The following is a 16,956-nucleotide window of genomic DNA, read 5'->3' on the forward strand; positions in this document are numbered from 1 at the left end:
ACCGCTCCGCTAGCCGCTTGGCCGTCGACCCCAAGCGAGAGCTATCGAAGCAGCGTGCGTTGCGAGCATTCTGTCTTAGCGCCGAACGTGTCTTGTATTCCGGTAACCACAGGCAAGCTGGGTATTTCGGCAAATGACTGTAGGCATAAACTCAAGCTGATGAAGGAACTTTAGCGTAGACGTACGTGAGCGGCCTGATCGGTCTGCACGGTCCGTACACTTGTTGGTGCAGAGCTTAACCAGCCAAACAAAGCGCTAATATTGCTCTAAACAAGTGTAAAACATTTTAAACATTTATAAAACCAACGTGTTCATGACTACACTCCTGCGAAAGATACACACCAGCAGCAAAGAAGAATACACTTCGTTGCTGCTACTGTGTATGGTTGAGCTCTGTGCCACCAGGTGGCTGCACCGTGCAGACCATTCGCATTTGCCCTTCTGCTCATATCATGGCTCATCCCGTTACGGCAAAGTCAAGCGGCCAGACTCTGTCCCCTTGCGCTTGCGTTTTCCCTAATACCGGACTCGGGAAACGCTATTGCGTTAGTAATCTTCCGGTGTAAAGTGACGGCCACAAACGCGCAAATCCTGGCGCCGATCGGATAGCAGCAGTCCGATGCGCAGCAGCCAGTTCGTTCGTACGCTGCCTTGCAGAGGGACACGATGTCGCAGCTTGACATATTGCCAGTCGCTACGTTTGCAGTCCACAAGGCAACAAAGTCGAATCATGCTCGCGAAAAGACTGAGACCGACTCTGACCGCGGAGCTCTCGTCAAAATGGAGTACGTTGTAACACAAGCAGACGACACTTGCTGTGTGCCGGAAGTGCTTAAGTGTACTGAAAAATTATTCTTGTGCATTCTCTTTATGTTACTTTCTTTTCATAAAAACAAGTTAACTAACATTGCAACTATTACGAAGATCATTTGTTTACCATAAAATTGGAAACATCGGATAGCTCGCCCCACTGACGTCGTATGGGTGATTTCGGTCATATGGGTAGGGGCGGCTTAAAATTCCGCCGAGCAGTGTGCTGCGATCGGCAGCGATGTGCATATTTATAACCTTATAATAAATTACACGCTTTACGCAGAGCACTTAGATGTGTCAATTAATGATCGGAAGGACCTACTCTAACGACTCAATACGTTTGTAGAAAATCGTCAAAAGCGTTTCAGGGTCCCTTTAAGGTATCGCAGTTGAAATCGCCTTTGATTTTTAAATGAAAGCTTGAAGCCATACTAGTTACTTGCTGCGATGTACGCATGTAGGGGCATACTGTACGTCGTGGTTTTCGGCACAGCGTGGCTTCCGATAGCGTCAGGGCAGTCATTCTTAGATGATGACGACGGTATATTTCGAATATTTCTACTTCATACGCACATCTCTTTCACTGTATATATATATATATATATATATATATATATATATATATATATATATATATATGTAGAGAGAGAGAGAGAGAGAGAGAGAGAAGGATGGCACATACACATAAGGCACGCTTACTTGCTTATGTTTTGGCCGGGGCACGGCCTTATTAATGGCCGACATGCTCTGACGAACGCGGTGCCATGGCCTAAACATAAGGAAACGTGCCCTTTTCACATGTGTGCTACTTCTTTGAGATATATATATATATATATATATATATATATATATATATATATATATATATATATATATCTGGTTGACGATGCGTTCAGTCCAGTATTGGACTGATAGTATTGTACCTATGTTCACCACATGAGTGCTGAAAATAACTCAATAAAACGCTACATACATCCAGTAATGCTTTCGGGCATTATATGAATAAAAATACGCACGTATCATAACCTATCGATACAGTAACGCTATACAAAAATACATAATTGCAATACATTGCAATACTACAAAAATATAGCTGTACATAAAAAAATTAAACTGAGCACTTCAATGTCTTAAAACAAAACAAATACCATCCTTACAAGCAATGTGGAACAAGGGTTAGAAATAAAGCGCGAGCTTCAGCATTTGTAGCGTCAGCAGAAAGACGGTTCCATTGGTGCGCGGTCACGAGAAAATGGAATGCTTGGAACTGGTCTTTGTCGAATTTGATTCCCTCACGTGTTTGTTGCGCTTATTGAGGGCAATTCGCGTCATTTCATCAATGTCTATCCATACTGTCTTTTATTATGTTAGACAGGATATATCCGTTTTCTTTCCTTCCCTGACTAAGAGCAGACACACTCATCATCGTCATCAGCCTGGTTACGCCCACTGCAGGGAAAAGGCCTCTCCCATACTTCCCCAACGACCCCTGTCATGTACTAATTGTGGCCATATTGACCCTGCAAACTTCTTAACCTCATCCGCCCACCTTACTTTCTGCCGCCCCTGCTACGCTTCCCTTCCCTTGTAATCCAGTCCGTAACCCTTAATGACCATCGGTTATCTTCCCTCCTCATTACATGTCCTGTCCATGCCCATTTCTTTTTCTTGATTTCAACTAAGATATCATTAACTCACGTTTGTTCCTTCACCCAATCTGCTGTTTTCTTATCCCTTAACGTTACACCCATCATTCTTCTTTCCATAGCTCGTTGCGTCGTCCTCAATTTAAGTAGAACCCTTTTCGCAAGCCTCCAGGTTTCTGCCCCGTACGTGAGCACTGGTAAGACACAGCTGTTATACACTTTTCTCTTGAGGTATAATGGCAGCCTGCTGTTCATGATCTGAGAATGCCTGCCAAACGCACCCCAGCCCATTCTTATTCTACTACCTGTCCTAAGTAGATGTATTCCCTTACCTCTTCCAGTGCATCGCTACCTATCGTAAACTGCTGTTCTGACTGTTAAACATTAATTTTGTTTTCTGCAGAATAATTTTTAGACCCACCCTTCTGCTTTGCCTCTCCAGGTCAGTGAGCATGCATTGCAATTGGTCCCCTGAGTTACTAAGCCAGGCAATATCATCAGCGAATCGCAAGTTACGAAGGTAATCTCCATTAACTCTTACCCCCAATTCTTCCCAATCCAGATCTCTGAATACCTCCTGTAAACACGCTGTGAATAGTATTGGAGAGATCGTATCTCTTAGCCTGACGCCTTTCTTTATTGGGATTTTGTTGCTTTCTTTATGGATGACTACGGTGGCTGTGGAGCCGCCATACACCTCGTGCACCGCCTATAGAGGCGCCACTGAAAGCCACCTAGCGGACGCTTTCAACAGCACACGCGGAAGCAGAAGCTAACGATAACCCTTTGCAGCAAGGATGGCTGAAGTTCGTGGCTGCGATTTCTCCTTTGTTCGGGTGCCAGGCTGCTTCTTCTGCGGTGACAGCTGTAGGGAAGATGCTGACCTCTGTGCGAGCGGGTATGAACACGATGTTACCGGTGTTTGGGACAACACGGTCCACATACGTGGAAGGTGTGTCCCGCAGAGAAACGCCATGAACCCCATTTACATGACGTGGAGCTCGTGTTCACTAGCTGATAAATTTTGTTGAGTGATGCGATCTCTCGATTGTTTTTTTTATTCTACCCTTGCCGCAATGTTGCTTCTGTACCTGAATAACAAGCACCCGTCGTTAGTGCAGACTTATATCAAACAAATCCGCACGGTGCAATCTCTGCATATGCCGTTGTGATTTTTCTGCCGATGAATACATGTGACATCGCCGAATAAGTGCAGTCGAAGTCGCCTCAAGAAGACTAATTGCCAATTTATTGATGGAAACGCGTACACTAGCCAACGAAGTCACCAAACACACGGGTTAATAAAAGCGCATGTTAGTGCTGTACCACCGATGCAATTCTGCTGCATACGCCGATGAACTACCATTCCCGCTGCAGTTTGTGCAATTTGAAATTCCCCAAGGGAGCTGCTTGTAAACGTACAAAGCTAAAAAATGACTAACTTTTCAGTAGTTTTTTTTACTAGAAAGAGGTGCCACATGGATATATTTAAAGGCAGAGCAGCGCCAGTCAAAGTAGAGCGCTAGCGGCAAGGCCCGGCTTAGTTGTCTGCATCGTAAGTATCAGGAAGAATTCAGTTGAGTATAAAACTCACATGCAAGAAGGGACTACGTTGGGAAACAAACAAATCACTCGGTGTGTTAAGTTTGCTCAGGCAGCATCGAGGTGTGATGACTTCCCAAACGGGACGCGAACTTTTCAGCCAGAAATGGAACAAAAACACCATATGCAGCAGCTATTAGCAATTCTCGCCCTGAACTATCTATTTTCTGAACGCATTTCCAAAAACGCAAACAATATCTAAGATGCCCTCGGGCGAAAAGAATAAAGCTGTTAAAGAAGCACTTCCCTGGTATCATTCCGATAAGACACAGCGTAATTTATACCCTTTACAAACAAGGCAGGGTGAAAACTTCGCAGCTCAAAAGAATAGACAAAAGTTATGCATGGAGCAACTAGCAACAGTTAAACATCTGCAAAGCCACGCATAAAATAGATGTAAAAACATGAAGTGCGCGACAGCTGGTGCGAGGATCTACCGCGCCAAATGAAACCAACAATTTCAGTTCTTGCAAACTTCAGTAGCTTTAACATACAACGCAATGCGCTCGTGCAGTCTTGCTGCCTAGCTAGCGCAACGCGGTAAAGAAGAGGAATACAATACAAGCGGCAAAAACATTCCGAACTTTAGGGAAATGCCTTTAAACCTCATGCTGCACTGCAGACGAACTTCGCTGCTCACGCGTCTAGCTATGATTGAGTGGGAAAAAACACCGACGACACAAAGGAAAGGATCAGAAAAAAAAATTTCCCTTCGAAGCGACGATCCATTTTTGCTACCGTTGCTCCCGCTGATGAGGCTTTGCCGGGAATGATTAGAACCGTATCGCCGCCACGTCTTCACCGGTATTTGAGCCCCCCACCCTGCAACAATTCTTCTTCGACATTCTCTGAAGCTTTGGCCAGCCCACACGTGCGAATGGTGTTGCCTATCTTGCTCTCAAAACGTTAATAAGACAGAGAAGCACGATCAACGACACAACAAGATACGGCGCGCGCCAGGCTCCTCTCCCGCGTGTTCTGCGCAAGGCCGCCACCAGTGGCGCGTCCGTCGGCGTGCACGGCGCGTATAGATATCTTTCAGTATTTTTACATATGGCTCGTCTACCCCCTGATTCCGCAATGCCTCCATGACTGCTGAGGTTTCGACTGAGTCAAACGCTTTTTCGTAATCAATGAAATCTATATATAAGGGTTGGTTAGATTCGGCACATTTCTCTATCACCTGATTGATAGTGTGAATATGGTCTATTGTTGAGTGGCCTTTACGGAGTCCTGCCTGGTCCTTTGGTTGACAGAACTCTTAGGTTTTCCTGATTCTATTTGCAATTACCTTAGTAAATAGTTTGCAGGCAACTGACAGTAAGCTGAATTTTTCAAGTCATTGTGTCCCCTTTCTCATGGATTAGGATTGTGTTAGCGTTCTTCCAAGATTCCGGTACTCTCGAGGCCATTAGGCATTGTGTACACAGGGTGGCCAGTTTTTCTAGAACAATGTGCCCACCATCCTTGAACAAATCTGCTGTTACCTGATCCTCCCCAGCTGCCTTCCACCTTTGCATAGCTCCTAAGGCGTTCTTTACTTCATCCGGCGTTAGACACAGTCACTTCTTTATAAAAAGTGGTACGGAGTCACGCCTGCTCTATAAAAAAATATATATACAGGGTGTTTCCGCGACCACTTTTAAAACTTTCTAAAGGTTGTCTGTGGTAGATAGCACAATTATAGTTCATTAGCTCCTGTACTCAAAGAGGTGGACATTATTTCCAGAAGAGGGTTATAGAGCCGAAAAAACACAACACACAGCAAGCGAGACGGGACAGGCGCAACTTCCAACTGTTTCTTCACCGCGTATGCGAATAAATATAAGGACAAACAAAGATGGGTAGCAAGAACCACACATGCGCACGAGGTTTTTACAAAAAGCGGATAAAGATAGGTGCGGTACACACGTATCTCACGCCCGTGTATATAAAAAAGCAGTTTCATTCTTATAAATGGAGATAGATGGGGCGCTAACACAATCGCTACAGTTTCTTTCAATATATTAGGCCTCCAACAGTTCACGGGCTATCTGTTCCTTACTTCTGTTTAAAACCTTTGCTTCTTTCAGCCTTGCCACACACTTAAACTTCCTTTCTTCTCCGCAGGCTTTACAAAGATGCGGCAGATGAAAACCACTGCCATTTTTTAAAATCCCGATTATGTTCCGCTAATCGGTCATTAATACAACGGCCGGTTTGTCCGATGTACTTTTTTCCACATGTGAGAGGTATCTGATATACGACTCCCACGGTACATTTAACAAGCGGAGCTGCATGTCTCTTTTACAGTCAGTTTTGTTTACCTTGTTGGGATCAGTTTTAACGCACAAGCCAGCCAGTTTCTATGGGGCGGAAAAAGCTACAGGAACCTTATATTTCGTCGCTACATGCTTCAAATTCTGCGCTACCTTATGGGTGTACGGGATGACAACCGGTCTACTTTTGCTTTTGGGGATGTCATCTTGGTCGCCCTTCTTTGTACTTTCTCTTTTCAAATTTCGCAGCAAGGCTTCAGCTACTCCGGTTAAGATCGAGGTTGGAAAGCCTGCTTTTTCCAACTTCTGAATCTGGGTGTGAAAGCTTACTCAAGTATTACTCAGTTACCTTTCTTCTAGAGTGCGCCCCTTTCTTTGTGTTCCTTCTGCAAGACCACCACCTCTTTCAGTGTTTGTCAGCCATATCGCCCTCATCTCCTGCCGCGCTAGGAAGATAAGATTCTGCATAAGGAAAGACCTAGTCCCGCACGAGATCTCCTGCCTGTTTGGTTCTACCGGACCTTCACTTGGCCACGTCAAGAGGATATACCGAATTTTATGTGCGGAACTGTGGTGTCAGGTGCGTCTGCTGTACGATTGGCTGCAATGGATATGTTTTTCCCAGAACTCTGCGAACATTGCAGGCGTGAAACTTCAGTCCTTCAGGCGGCTCGCCGCCCAAACTAGTGAATTCATGTGGAAAAAGACTGCCGGTACTATCAAAATGTGTTGAAAGAAGAAACCAAGACAGCAGCAAGGCGCTCAGGGTTCTAGGGGGTACTAGTATCCCGGATGATGTAGTTGCCATCCTTAGGAAGGGCCCGAAGTACAGCATCGAGCCTAGGATTCCAGGGTATGAGCTGGAGCTGCATGAGCTGCATGAGCTGCATAAGCTGCATGAGCTGCAGGGCATTCCTTGAATCGAAGGATTACCGGTAAAGCTGACCCAGAGGACCAGGAAAGGTGCTTGCTAGATGGCGTGCACATCCTCAACAGGACCGCGCCCATCAACGGACCTAGACATGAGTCGACCACCAGAAGAGTCGTCAAGTTCTTCGCCGGCCAGAAGCTACGACTCACTCAAGCGGACAAGCAGGACGGATTCGTCATCATTCCGTCTGGTATGTTCAACGAGAAGGCTCATGAAGCTGTGCACAGGAATTTCCGGAAGACTGTGGTTAATCTGGGAAAACTGAAATCTAATGCGGTTTCTCTGTGTGAAAGTATTGGCTTGGACAGAATTGCTAAAGGTATTCGGCTTTGTCAAGCAAATAGCTTACACGTGTTTTTCACGGCGAAAATACATAAGGAACGAATCCCGTTCAGATGTATCGTGAGTGAAAGAGGGGCTTGGCAGAGCCATGTTAGTGGTTTCCTGCTAAGGCAACTTAATGGGTTAGATGTCGAAGACCCATTTTCTTGCAGGAACTCTCCTGATGTTGTTAAATTTTTGAATGGCAATAGGTCTTCAGGTTATACGTTTTCCATTGAAGTTGTTGATCTTTTCTGTTCAATCCCACAGACTGAGTTGTTAGCCGCTGTACAGTCGTATATTGAAAAGAATGGGGCGATTTCCTTCCAGAACTCTGCCGGTGTTTCCGTTGCGAATTTCTTGGCATTGATAGAGTATGACTTGTCTTGCCCGGTGGTATTATTTGAAGACCAGCTGTTTGTTCAGAAAAAAGGAATTTGCATGGGTTCCTGCGTCGCTCCAGTGCTATGTAACATCTTTCTCGTGCAGATGCACAGGTCACTGGCGGATATTTTCGACGAAGCCAAAATGCTGGAAACTTTTAGATGTGTTGACTATTTTTTAATTATTTTAAAGGAACAGGTTTTCTCATCTTACCCATAAATAGTGGAAGAAGTTTTATCTGGCTTTAAACGACTTGGAAAAGGTTTGGGCTTCACGCATGAGCTTGCCCAAGGCAGCAGATTGCAGTTTTTAGACATTGACATCACCCTTAATGACCAAAGCTTTTGCTGGATGTATCGCCCTCGCGCACGAAAAGAACTAATGCCCTATGATTCCTCCCATTCAAAGACAGTAAAGAGCGCCATCGCTCAGATCTGCCTGGAAGCGTCGCTGAAGAAATCTTGTTGCCATAAGGCAGAGGAAAGCTTTCACACCCAGATTCGGAAGTTGGAAAAAGCAGGCTTTCCAACCTCGATCTTAACCGGAGTAGCTGAAGCCTTGCTGCGAAAATTGAAAAAAGAAAGTACAAAGAAGGGCGACCAAGATGACGTCCCCAATTATACCGCTTGTCATCACGTACACCCATAAGGTAGCGCACAATTTGAAGCATGTAGCGACAAAATATAAGGGTCCTGTGGTTTTTTCCTCCCCAAAGAAACTGGCTGGCTTGTGCGTTAAAACTGATCCCAACAAGGTAAACAAAACTGACTGTAAAAAGTGACATGCAGCTCCGCTTCTTAAATGCGCCGTGGGAGTCGTATATCAGATACCTCTCACATGTGGGAAGAAGTACATCGGAAAAACCGCCCGGTTATTAATGACCGATTAGCGGAACATAATCGGGATTTAAATATTGGCACTGGTTCTCATCTGCCACATCATTGTAAAGTCTGCGGAGAAGAAAGGAAGATTAAGTGTGTGGCAAGGCTTAAAGAAGCAATGTTTTAAACAGAAGTAAGGACCAGACAGCCCGTTAACTGTTGGAGGCCTAATATATTGAAAGAAACTGTAGTGATTGGGTTAGCGCCCCATCTATCTCCATTTATAAGAATGAAACTGCTTTTTTAGATACACGGGCGTGAGATACGTGTGTACCGCACCTATCTTTATCCGCTTTTTATAAAAACCTCGCGCGCATGTGTGTTTCTTGCTACCAATCTTTGTTTGTCCTTATATTCATTCGCATACGCGGTGAATAAACAGTTGGAAGTTGCGCCTGTCTCGTCTCGATTGCTGTGTGTTGTGTTTTTTCGGCGATATAACCCTCTTCTGGAAACATGCACCAACTAGCCCCCCAACAAGTGTTACTCCCCCCCCCCAGGTGGACATTACTTCAACAAAAAAACTGAAAAGCATAATCAACTATTTAACAAAAATTCACTAATAAAGTTTTCAAACTTTTCAGAGAAATGCAATGGCGTTCCAGTTACTTTCTTAAAGAAACGTTGATTTAGGCATTCAAGCAACGTGGGCATTCAAGCGGGGTGGGCTCAGCGGCTGTGCCTCGAGCATGTCCACTAACCCGCTGCTCTTCGCCATGCAGGTGTTCACCGACGCATCATCCTGACGCTTCTTCGTGTTGCGGCCGTCCCCGTTCCTTCGTGCATGCCAGTTGCGTGCGCATCATGGCCCCACGCAAACGATGACGCGGTGGCGATTACGACGCATCTTCGTGCATCTATAACCAACGCAACTATACAATCTGTATTGCCCTCGCTGTTCCTGGACCTCAGCCGAGCGTATCAAGCGCTATCGTCATCGGCAGCCGCCTTCACGGCAGCTCTAATTACTCCGCATCTGTGCGACTCATTTCGTGGGCTCAGCGGCTGTGCCTCGAGCATGTCCACTAACCCGCAGCTCTTCGCCATGCAGATTGGTTCCCCACGCAGTTTATTTGCTAAAAGGATGAGCAATTACCTCTTGGTACAGCTGCCGAGCACCCAGGGTTTGTTTTCTATGGCGTGTGAGTGCTTTGTTGTTGCGCGTTTCCTGTTGCTGCAATCAGGCGATAATGAGCTGAATCCTTGACCCCATACAGCGGCAGTCTAAAGGTGCTAAAGAAATTATCTTGTGGACAGTCTAAACTTCTCTCGGAAGTCCAGGATCTTAGACATCAGCAGCCGGCAACTAATGTCGCCCTGATCGAACTCAGTAGGCGTTTAACAAGCGCTGAAGCAAACTTCCAGCTAATTGAGCCCTTGAGGCAGCAGCTCGTAACCGTGCAAACCGACACCGCTGAGACGGTTCATCGGGTTTGTAGCCTTGAAGGTCGCCTTGATGATGTCGATAAGCGCTCTCGGCGCAATAACTTGATCTTTTATGGCGTTAACGATACTAACAAATCTGAATCATTTGCTCAGTCAGAAGAACTGGTCATTCGGCTGTGTTCTGACCAGTTAAATGTTTCCCTAGAGCCAAGGGAAATCGAGCGAGCGCATCGCCTTGGTCGATACATCCCTGGTCGTAACCGGCCCATCATTGTCAAACTTTCCTTCTTTAAAACAAAAGAAGCCATCTTGTCGAATGGCCGCAAGCTTAAAAACACTTCGTACGGCATGGGTGAGGATTTTTCTAAGCCGGTAGAGAACGCGCGAAAACATCTAGTCGCTTTTGCAGGAAGCCAATCAGTTCCTTTTTCACTTCGGTTTAAAACATTATTCATAGGTTCAAAACGCTACATTTTTGATCCAGCATCCCATTCCGTGAAAGAACTATAGCTACCGCGTTGTCACCAGCATTCGTCCTGACGTGCTCTGCCTGCTCCCCGAGACTCTTTGTCAATCTCTGTTATTTTTACTAAAATAAGAACCTTTCTTCCGAAAAGAGAACAAGTATCAGATCTAGTATCTTCGTCCGGCAGGGACCTACTTATACTAACTGAAACATGGCTTACCAATGATGTCACTGAGGGTGAAGTTCTGAGTGAACTACCAAATTTAAATGTTCTTCGTAAAGATAGGCAGGGTACTCGGGGTGGTGGCGTTCTTATCGCAGTAAAAAACATATAATGTGCTCCACAGTCAATATGGCCACTGACCTAGAAGTTCTATGGCTAATTATTCGCGCTAATCCGCAGCTACTACTTCTTGGCGTCTGTTATTGTCCCCTCAACACTAATCCTGACTGCCATCTCAATAACACCTTGAACCATTTAACAACAACAAAAAAAAATTCCCGAACGCTTGCATCTCGCTGTTTGGGGATTTCAATTACCCACATATCAATTGGTCAAATTATTCTAGCACAGTTACTAGCATGACCGGAGCTAGAGAATTCTTAGATATTTGCCTTAATTTTAACCTCTCCCAGATGATAACAGAGCAAACGCGTGCAACTCGTGGCTCGGCTAACATACTAGACCTCATACTAACCACTCGTCCTGAAAGCATGTCCTCCTTTAGCTTCCTACGCGTAATAAGTGATCACAAAGTAATCCACGCTGTTTTCTCATTTTCACCTATAGTACATCATTCGGATCAGAAAACAATCCGCGTGCACGAAAAAGGGAATTATACGATGATAAACAACGAATTAGTCGCATTCTATCAATCATTTGAAGTAGGTTTTGAAAATCGCTCAATACAAGAGAATTGGTTACTCTTCCAAAATAAGATGACTAACCTCGCTGCACAGTTTATACCAACTATTTTACTTAGCTCTAATCGCAATAAACAATGGTTTACGAACGCACTAGAAAAACTGGAAAACAAAAAGAAACGTCTATTTCGCTCCGCTAAACTGAGGCCAAGCCCTAGCTCCTGCGAAATATACTATGCATCTGAACGCGCCTACCTGATAGCTATCCGGCAACAGAAGCACTCATTTTTTTCATTCAGACCTACTCCGCATGCTCAACAGTAACCCCCAAAATTTTGGCAGGTTATCAATCCCCAGTCATCCCCTGGTGTCAGAATTTCGAAAGATGGTGAAATTTTGCCTGATATTGACTGGGCCAAACTGCTTAACAATGCATTTTCATCTGTTTTCACTACCGAACCACACGTGCCTCTTCCTATTTTCCCTGTTGCTGTCATGGCTCCAATACCGGATATTATTTTTTTACCAGATGGAATATCCACACTCATTCATAATCATAAATTATCTTCATCAGCTGGTGTTGACGATATCACGTCAAAGCTTTTAAAGAACACGAAGCTCATCTCTTCCATGTATTTAACCCTGCTGTATTCCCAACCATTATCATCAAGCACGCTCCCTAACGAGTGGAAAAGAGCAAAGTCGTTCTAGTCCACAAATCAGGTAACCGTAATTCACCATTAAATTATCTTCCAATATCAGTAACTTGTATCCCTTGCAAAATAATGGAACACGTCATATACTCACACGTAATAAATTTCCTAGAGAGTAGTAACTTTTTCCATCCGTCGCAACATGGCTTCCGTAAAGGCCTGTCATGTGAAACTCAATTAGCTACATTTCTTCATAACCTACACTAAAATCTCGATACTAACACGTGGCCGATATTTCTCTTGACTTTGCAAAGGCGTTCGATAAAGTAGCTCATCAACGCTTATTATTAAAACTTTCTCGCTTGAAATTCCACCCCAATGCCCTAATATGGATAAAAGAATTTCTTAGTAACCGATCACAGTCCGTCAGTGTTAACAATAATACCTCCGAATTTCTTCCCGTAACATCAGGCGTACCCCAAGCTTCAGTCTTAGGTCCCCTCCTGTTACTAATATACATTAACGATCTTCCATTACATTTTTCCTCTCAGATTCGTATGTTTGCTGATGATTGCGTTGTCTATCGAACTATCACTAATAGTAATGACTGTATTTATCTTCAAAATGACCTGAACAACATTACAGCCTGGTGTGATCACTGGTTAATGGTACTAAACAATAATAAATGTAAATCTATGTAAATTTCCCGCAACCGTAATCGTCATGACTTTCTCTACACAATTGATGACATCCCAATTGACTCTGTAAACTCTATTAAGTACCTATGTATTACGATCACGCATGGTTTAAACTGGTGCTCGCATATAACTATGATCATATCATCTGCTAACAAAACCTTGGGATTTCTGAAACGCTACCTCCGCAGTGCTCCTCGACAGGTAAAACTACTAGCATATAAAACACTGGTTAAGCCAAAACTTGAATACGCATCACCCATATGGCATCCTCACCAGATTTACCTCAGCAAGGCATTAAAATCCATACAGAACCGCGCCGTAAGATACATTCACTCGACCTACTCATATCACATCAGCGTATCACCATTAAAAATAGAGTCTGGTTTGGACACACTAGCCCAACATCGCCGTATCGCGAGCTTATCATTATTTCATAAATTCTACACCAGCTCGCTTCGCCGCGCACCTTACATTTTATCACCTTCACGCATATCGCTGCGCACAGGCCACCCACTAAATGTTGCTTGCCCTAGCGCGCGCACTGTCACCTGCTCGTCACCATTTTTTCATCGTACAGCTAAAGACTGGAACGGCCTTCCCCACCACGTCGCTGCCATCACCACCTCATCTGCCTTCGTAGAAGAAATAACGAGTGTTCTGTCTGTAAAGTAACATAGTGGGCAACCTCCTGTATTTTTGTACCACCCACCCCTTATGTAATATCCCGCAAGGGGTCTTTAAGGTAATAAAATGAAAAGATGAAAATGAAAATACAAGCAACTGGAACGCCAATGCATTTCTACGAAAAATTCAGGAAGTAATATCTTGAAACTGGTGTCATCCTGAGAATTCGTTTCAAGTGCATCCGCCTTGTGAACTCCACGGCTAGAATTTGTAAATTGCAATATGCGCCTACGATAAATAATGCAAAAGTGAATTAATGAGTTTTTTAATTATCTGGATTATCCGTTTCAATCTTTTGTGCAAGTATCGAGTACACGACCTCATGTACTAGAATTGCGCTAACTGCAACAGGCAGCCTGTATAGTGCAACTGACGGTGGTGTGCTCAGGACCACCGTCAGTTGCACTGGGCTGGGGTCAAGTGAGCTCCTAAACTACACATTGCAATATGGTCAACGTGGTTTAAATCATGTATTGGGGATTTCAAAGAGGTGCGACATAATGATTACGAATCTAACGCACCCCGATAGAATGCCCCTGAATTTGCTATTGCGTTGTCTAAGAGCTCATCTCATACAAAGTGACCAGCAGGGCTCGAACGAGAGAAGCCTCAGACCATTCACAATTGCCCGCCTGTTTGTGCGTACATCATCTTGCTTCCTGTGAATAAACCACCAGCCCGCCTTAATGCGGCCCCACACAGCCAGCGCCGCTTTTTCTTCAATGTTCAGCCGAATGTCCCGTATGCAGCCAAAACTCGCACTCACTTCTTGAGGCAGTGGGCCGCCGTGGCAACCCACTGGCTGGCGACGAGGGTCCCTCCACACACGTACAGACTCTCCTGCGGCGCCAGTTTCTTCATGATGCCCACCTGCGAGCGAGGCGGCAGTCACTACGCTGCCAACGCCACAATTAAACCTGGCCTCTATAAGCAAACTGTTCCAGGGCGATTGCCGCCTTAATACGACACAAAACCACGTTCCAGTTGTAACGCAGATTCATTGCAATGGCGTTGATATAACGAAATTCATTAAAGGTAATATTGCGCCGCCTCCCACAATAATAAGGCATCTACGACGTTTTCCAAGTGCGCTCCGGAAGCTACCTCGCTCCAAGCGCCTCAACCACCAAGAAAATAAAATTATGCGCTTCAACGGCCCACAAGTCGTTTAGTGCGGATGTTAGGTGCTTGATGAAAAGTACGAGGGTAAAATTAATGGTGGCAAAGACAGAGAGAAGCTATGGGCCGACGCAGCTAGGGTGAGTTTTGGAAGACGTAGATGTCGTATGAGAATGAAGAATGCACGAACCGAGCTGCACGGTTTTGGACCGATTCGAGAGTGCCAATGAGATACGCTTCATGTGGATTCCAGATACCGGAGGTGCGTCTAGTTTAGGTAACTGAGTAATACTTGTTGGGGGGCTAGTTGGTGCATGTTTCCGGAAGAGGGTTGTAGCGCCGAAAAACAAAACACACAGCAAGCGAGAAATCTTGTTGCCATAAGGCAGAAGAAAGCTTTCACACCTAGATTCGGAAGTTGGAAAAAGCAGGCTTTCCAACCTCGATCTTAACCGGAGTAGCTGAAGCCTTGCTGCAAAAATTGAAAAAAGAAAGTAAAAAAAAGGGGCGACCAAGATGACGTCACCCAAAGCAACAGTAGACCGGTTGTCATCCCGTACACCCATAAGGTAGCGCACAATTTGAAGCATGTAGCGACAAAACATAAGGTTCCTGTGGTTTTTTCCGCGCCAAAGAAACTGGCTGGCTTGTGCTTTAAAGCTGACCCCACAAGGTAAACAAAGCTGAATATAAAAAGAGACATGCAGCTCGGCTTGTTAAACGTGCCGTGGGAGTCGTATATCAGATACCTCTCACATGCGAAAAGAAGCACATCGGACAAACCGGCCGTTGTATTAACGACCGATTAGCGAAACATAATCCGGATTTACAAAATGGCACTGGTTCTAATCTGCCGCATCATTGTAAAGCCCGCGGAAAAGAAAGGAAGATTAAGTGTGTGGCAAGGTTGAAAGAAGCAAAGGTTTTAAACAGAAGTAAGGACCGGACAGCCCGTGAACTGTTGGAGGCCTTCTGTATTGAAAGAAACTGTAGCGATTGTGTTAGCGCCCCATCTATCTCCCTCTATAAGAATAAAACTGCTTTTTTCGATACACGGGCGTGAGATACGTGTGTGTCTCACCTATCTTTATCCGCTTTTTTCTAAAAACCCTCGCGCTCATGTGTGGTTCTTGCTACCCATCATGATTTGTCCTTATATTCATTCGCATACGCGATGAATAAACAGTTGGAAGTTTGCGCCTGTCCCGTCTCGCTTGCTGTGTGTTGTGTTTTTTGGCGCTACAACCCTCTTCTGGATATACTTTAGGTCATTCAAGTAATTTTACGTGTTTGGGAGCTTTCCGCAGATCATGTTTAAGGAACCCTAAAGTTTTCTTAAAAGCTGCAATGATGTTTAGCATTGTAATTGTGTATAATCTTTAATTCCGTTCACCCCTTACCCCAGCACAGATTATCTAGCTGGTCTACACTGACTCACCTCGCTCTCTTTCTCCCTTTCTACCCAAGGATGTCAGGAATATGCGTACCGGCGATCAAGTCGTTGGACACACTGACACCAAGGTATTTATAGGTATCAGTTGATTCCAGAGGCAAGCTTTCAATAGTGTACGGAAACTTGAGAGCCTGCGTGTGAACGACATGGTTTTTCCTGTTTCTTTCTTTATATATTTATTTCCTTAAAGACCCCAGACGGAGGTATTACATAAGGGGTGGGGTTACAACTATAGTTAAAACAGTATTAGTTAACGTGAGAGAATTGCTGACACTTCTTCCGTGAGTGCAGATGAACTGGGGATAGCAGCGATGTCTACAACTACACCAGGAAAAAAACAAGACGAAAAAGTCAGAGTGCGCGTTTTGGGGCGAGATACACTTAGGTGCGACGTGATGTTCATGCCAGCGGTGAAATGTATGGTGTGATTGTGAACGGACTGTACAAAACATTTGTGATATAATGATATGCTGGCGATGCGACGGCTATGTGAAAGAGTTGGTAAACTGGTGTCCGCTTTTAAGGATGATACGCTGATGTCGTAAGAATATCCTGAGTGAATGAACCTAGCAGCACAATTCTGTACGCCTTCAAGGGCGTTATTAAGGTGAATTTCATGCGGGCACCAAATATCAGAAGCCTATTCAAGTTTAGGTCTGATGAACGATTTGTATGCTGGTAGTTTTACGTGGGGAGGACCTTTCCGTAAGTGGCGTTCAAAAAACCGACCTTTTGTTAGCAGATTCTGTAACGTTATTCACATGCAAACACCAGTCAAGATCGTGATATATAGTGGT

General features: G+C 44.7%; 1 protein-coding gene across 1 annotated transcript in view; it reads right to left on the reverse strand.

Moving 5' to 3' along the window:
* The window catches only part of LOC142590677 (uncharacterized), a 184,626-nt gene that overhangs the window by 43,560 nt on the left and 124,110 nt on the right, over positions 1-16,956 (reverse strand). The window contains exon 6 of the mRNA XM_075703086.1: positions 14,354-14,457. Coding sequence (XP_075559201.1) covers positions 14,354-14,457 — 104 coding nt within the window. The remainder of the gene's footprint in view (positions 1-14,353; positions 14,458-16,956) is intronic.

This window comes from Dermacentor variabilis, chromosome 8, assembly GCF_050947875.1.
Source record: "Dermacentor variabilis isolate Ectoservices chromosome 8, ASM5094787v1, whole genome shotgun sequence".
NCBI classification, from domain to species: domain Eukaryota; kingdom Metazoa; phylum Arthropoda; class Arachnida; order Ixodida; family Ixodidae; genus Dermacentor; species Dermacentor variabilis.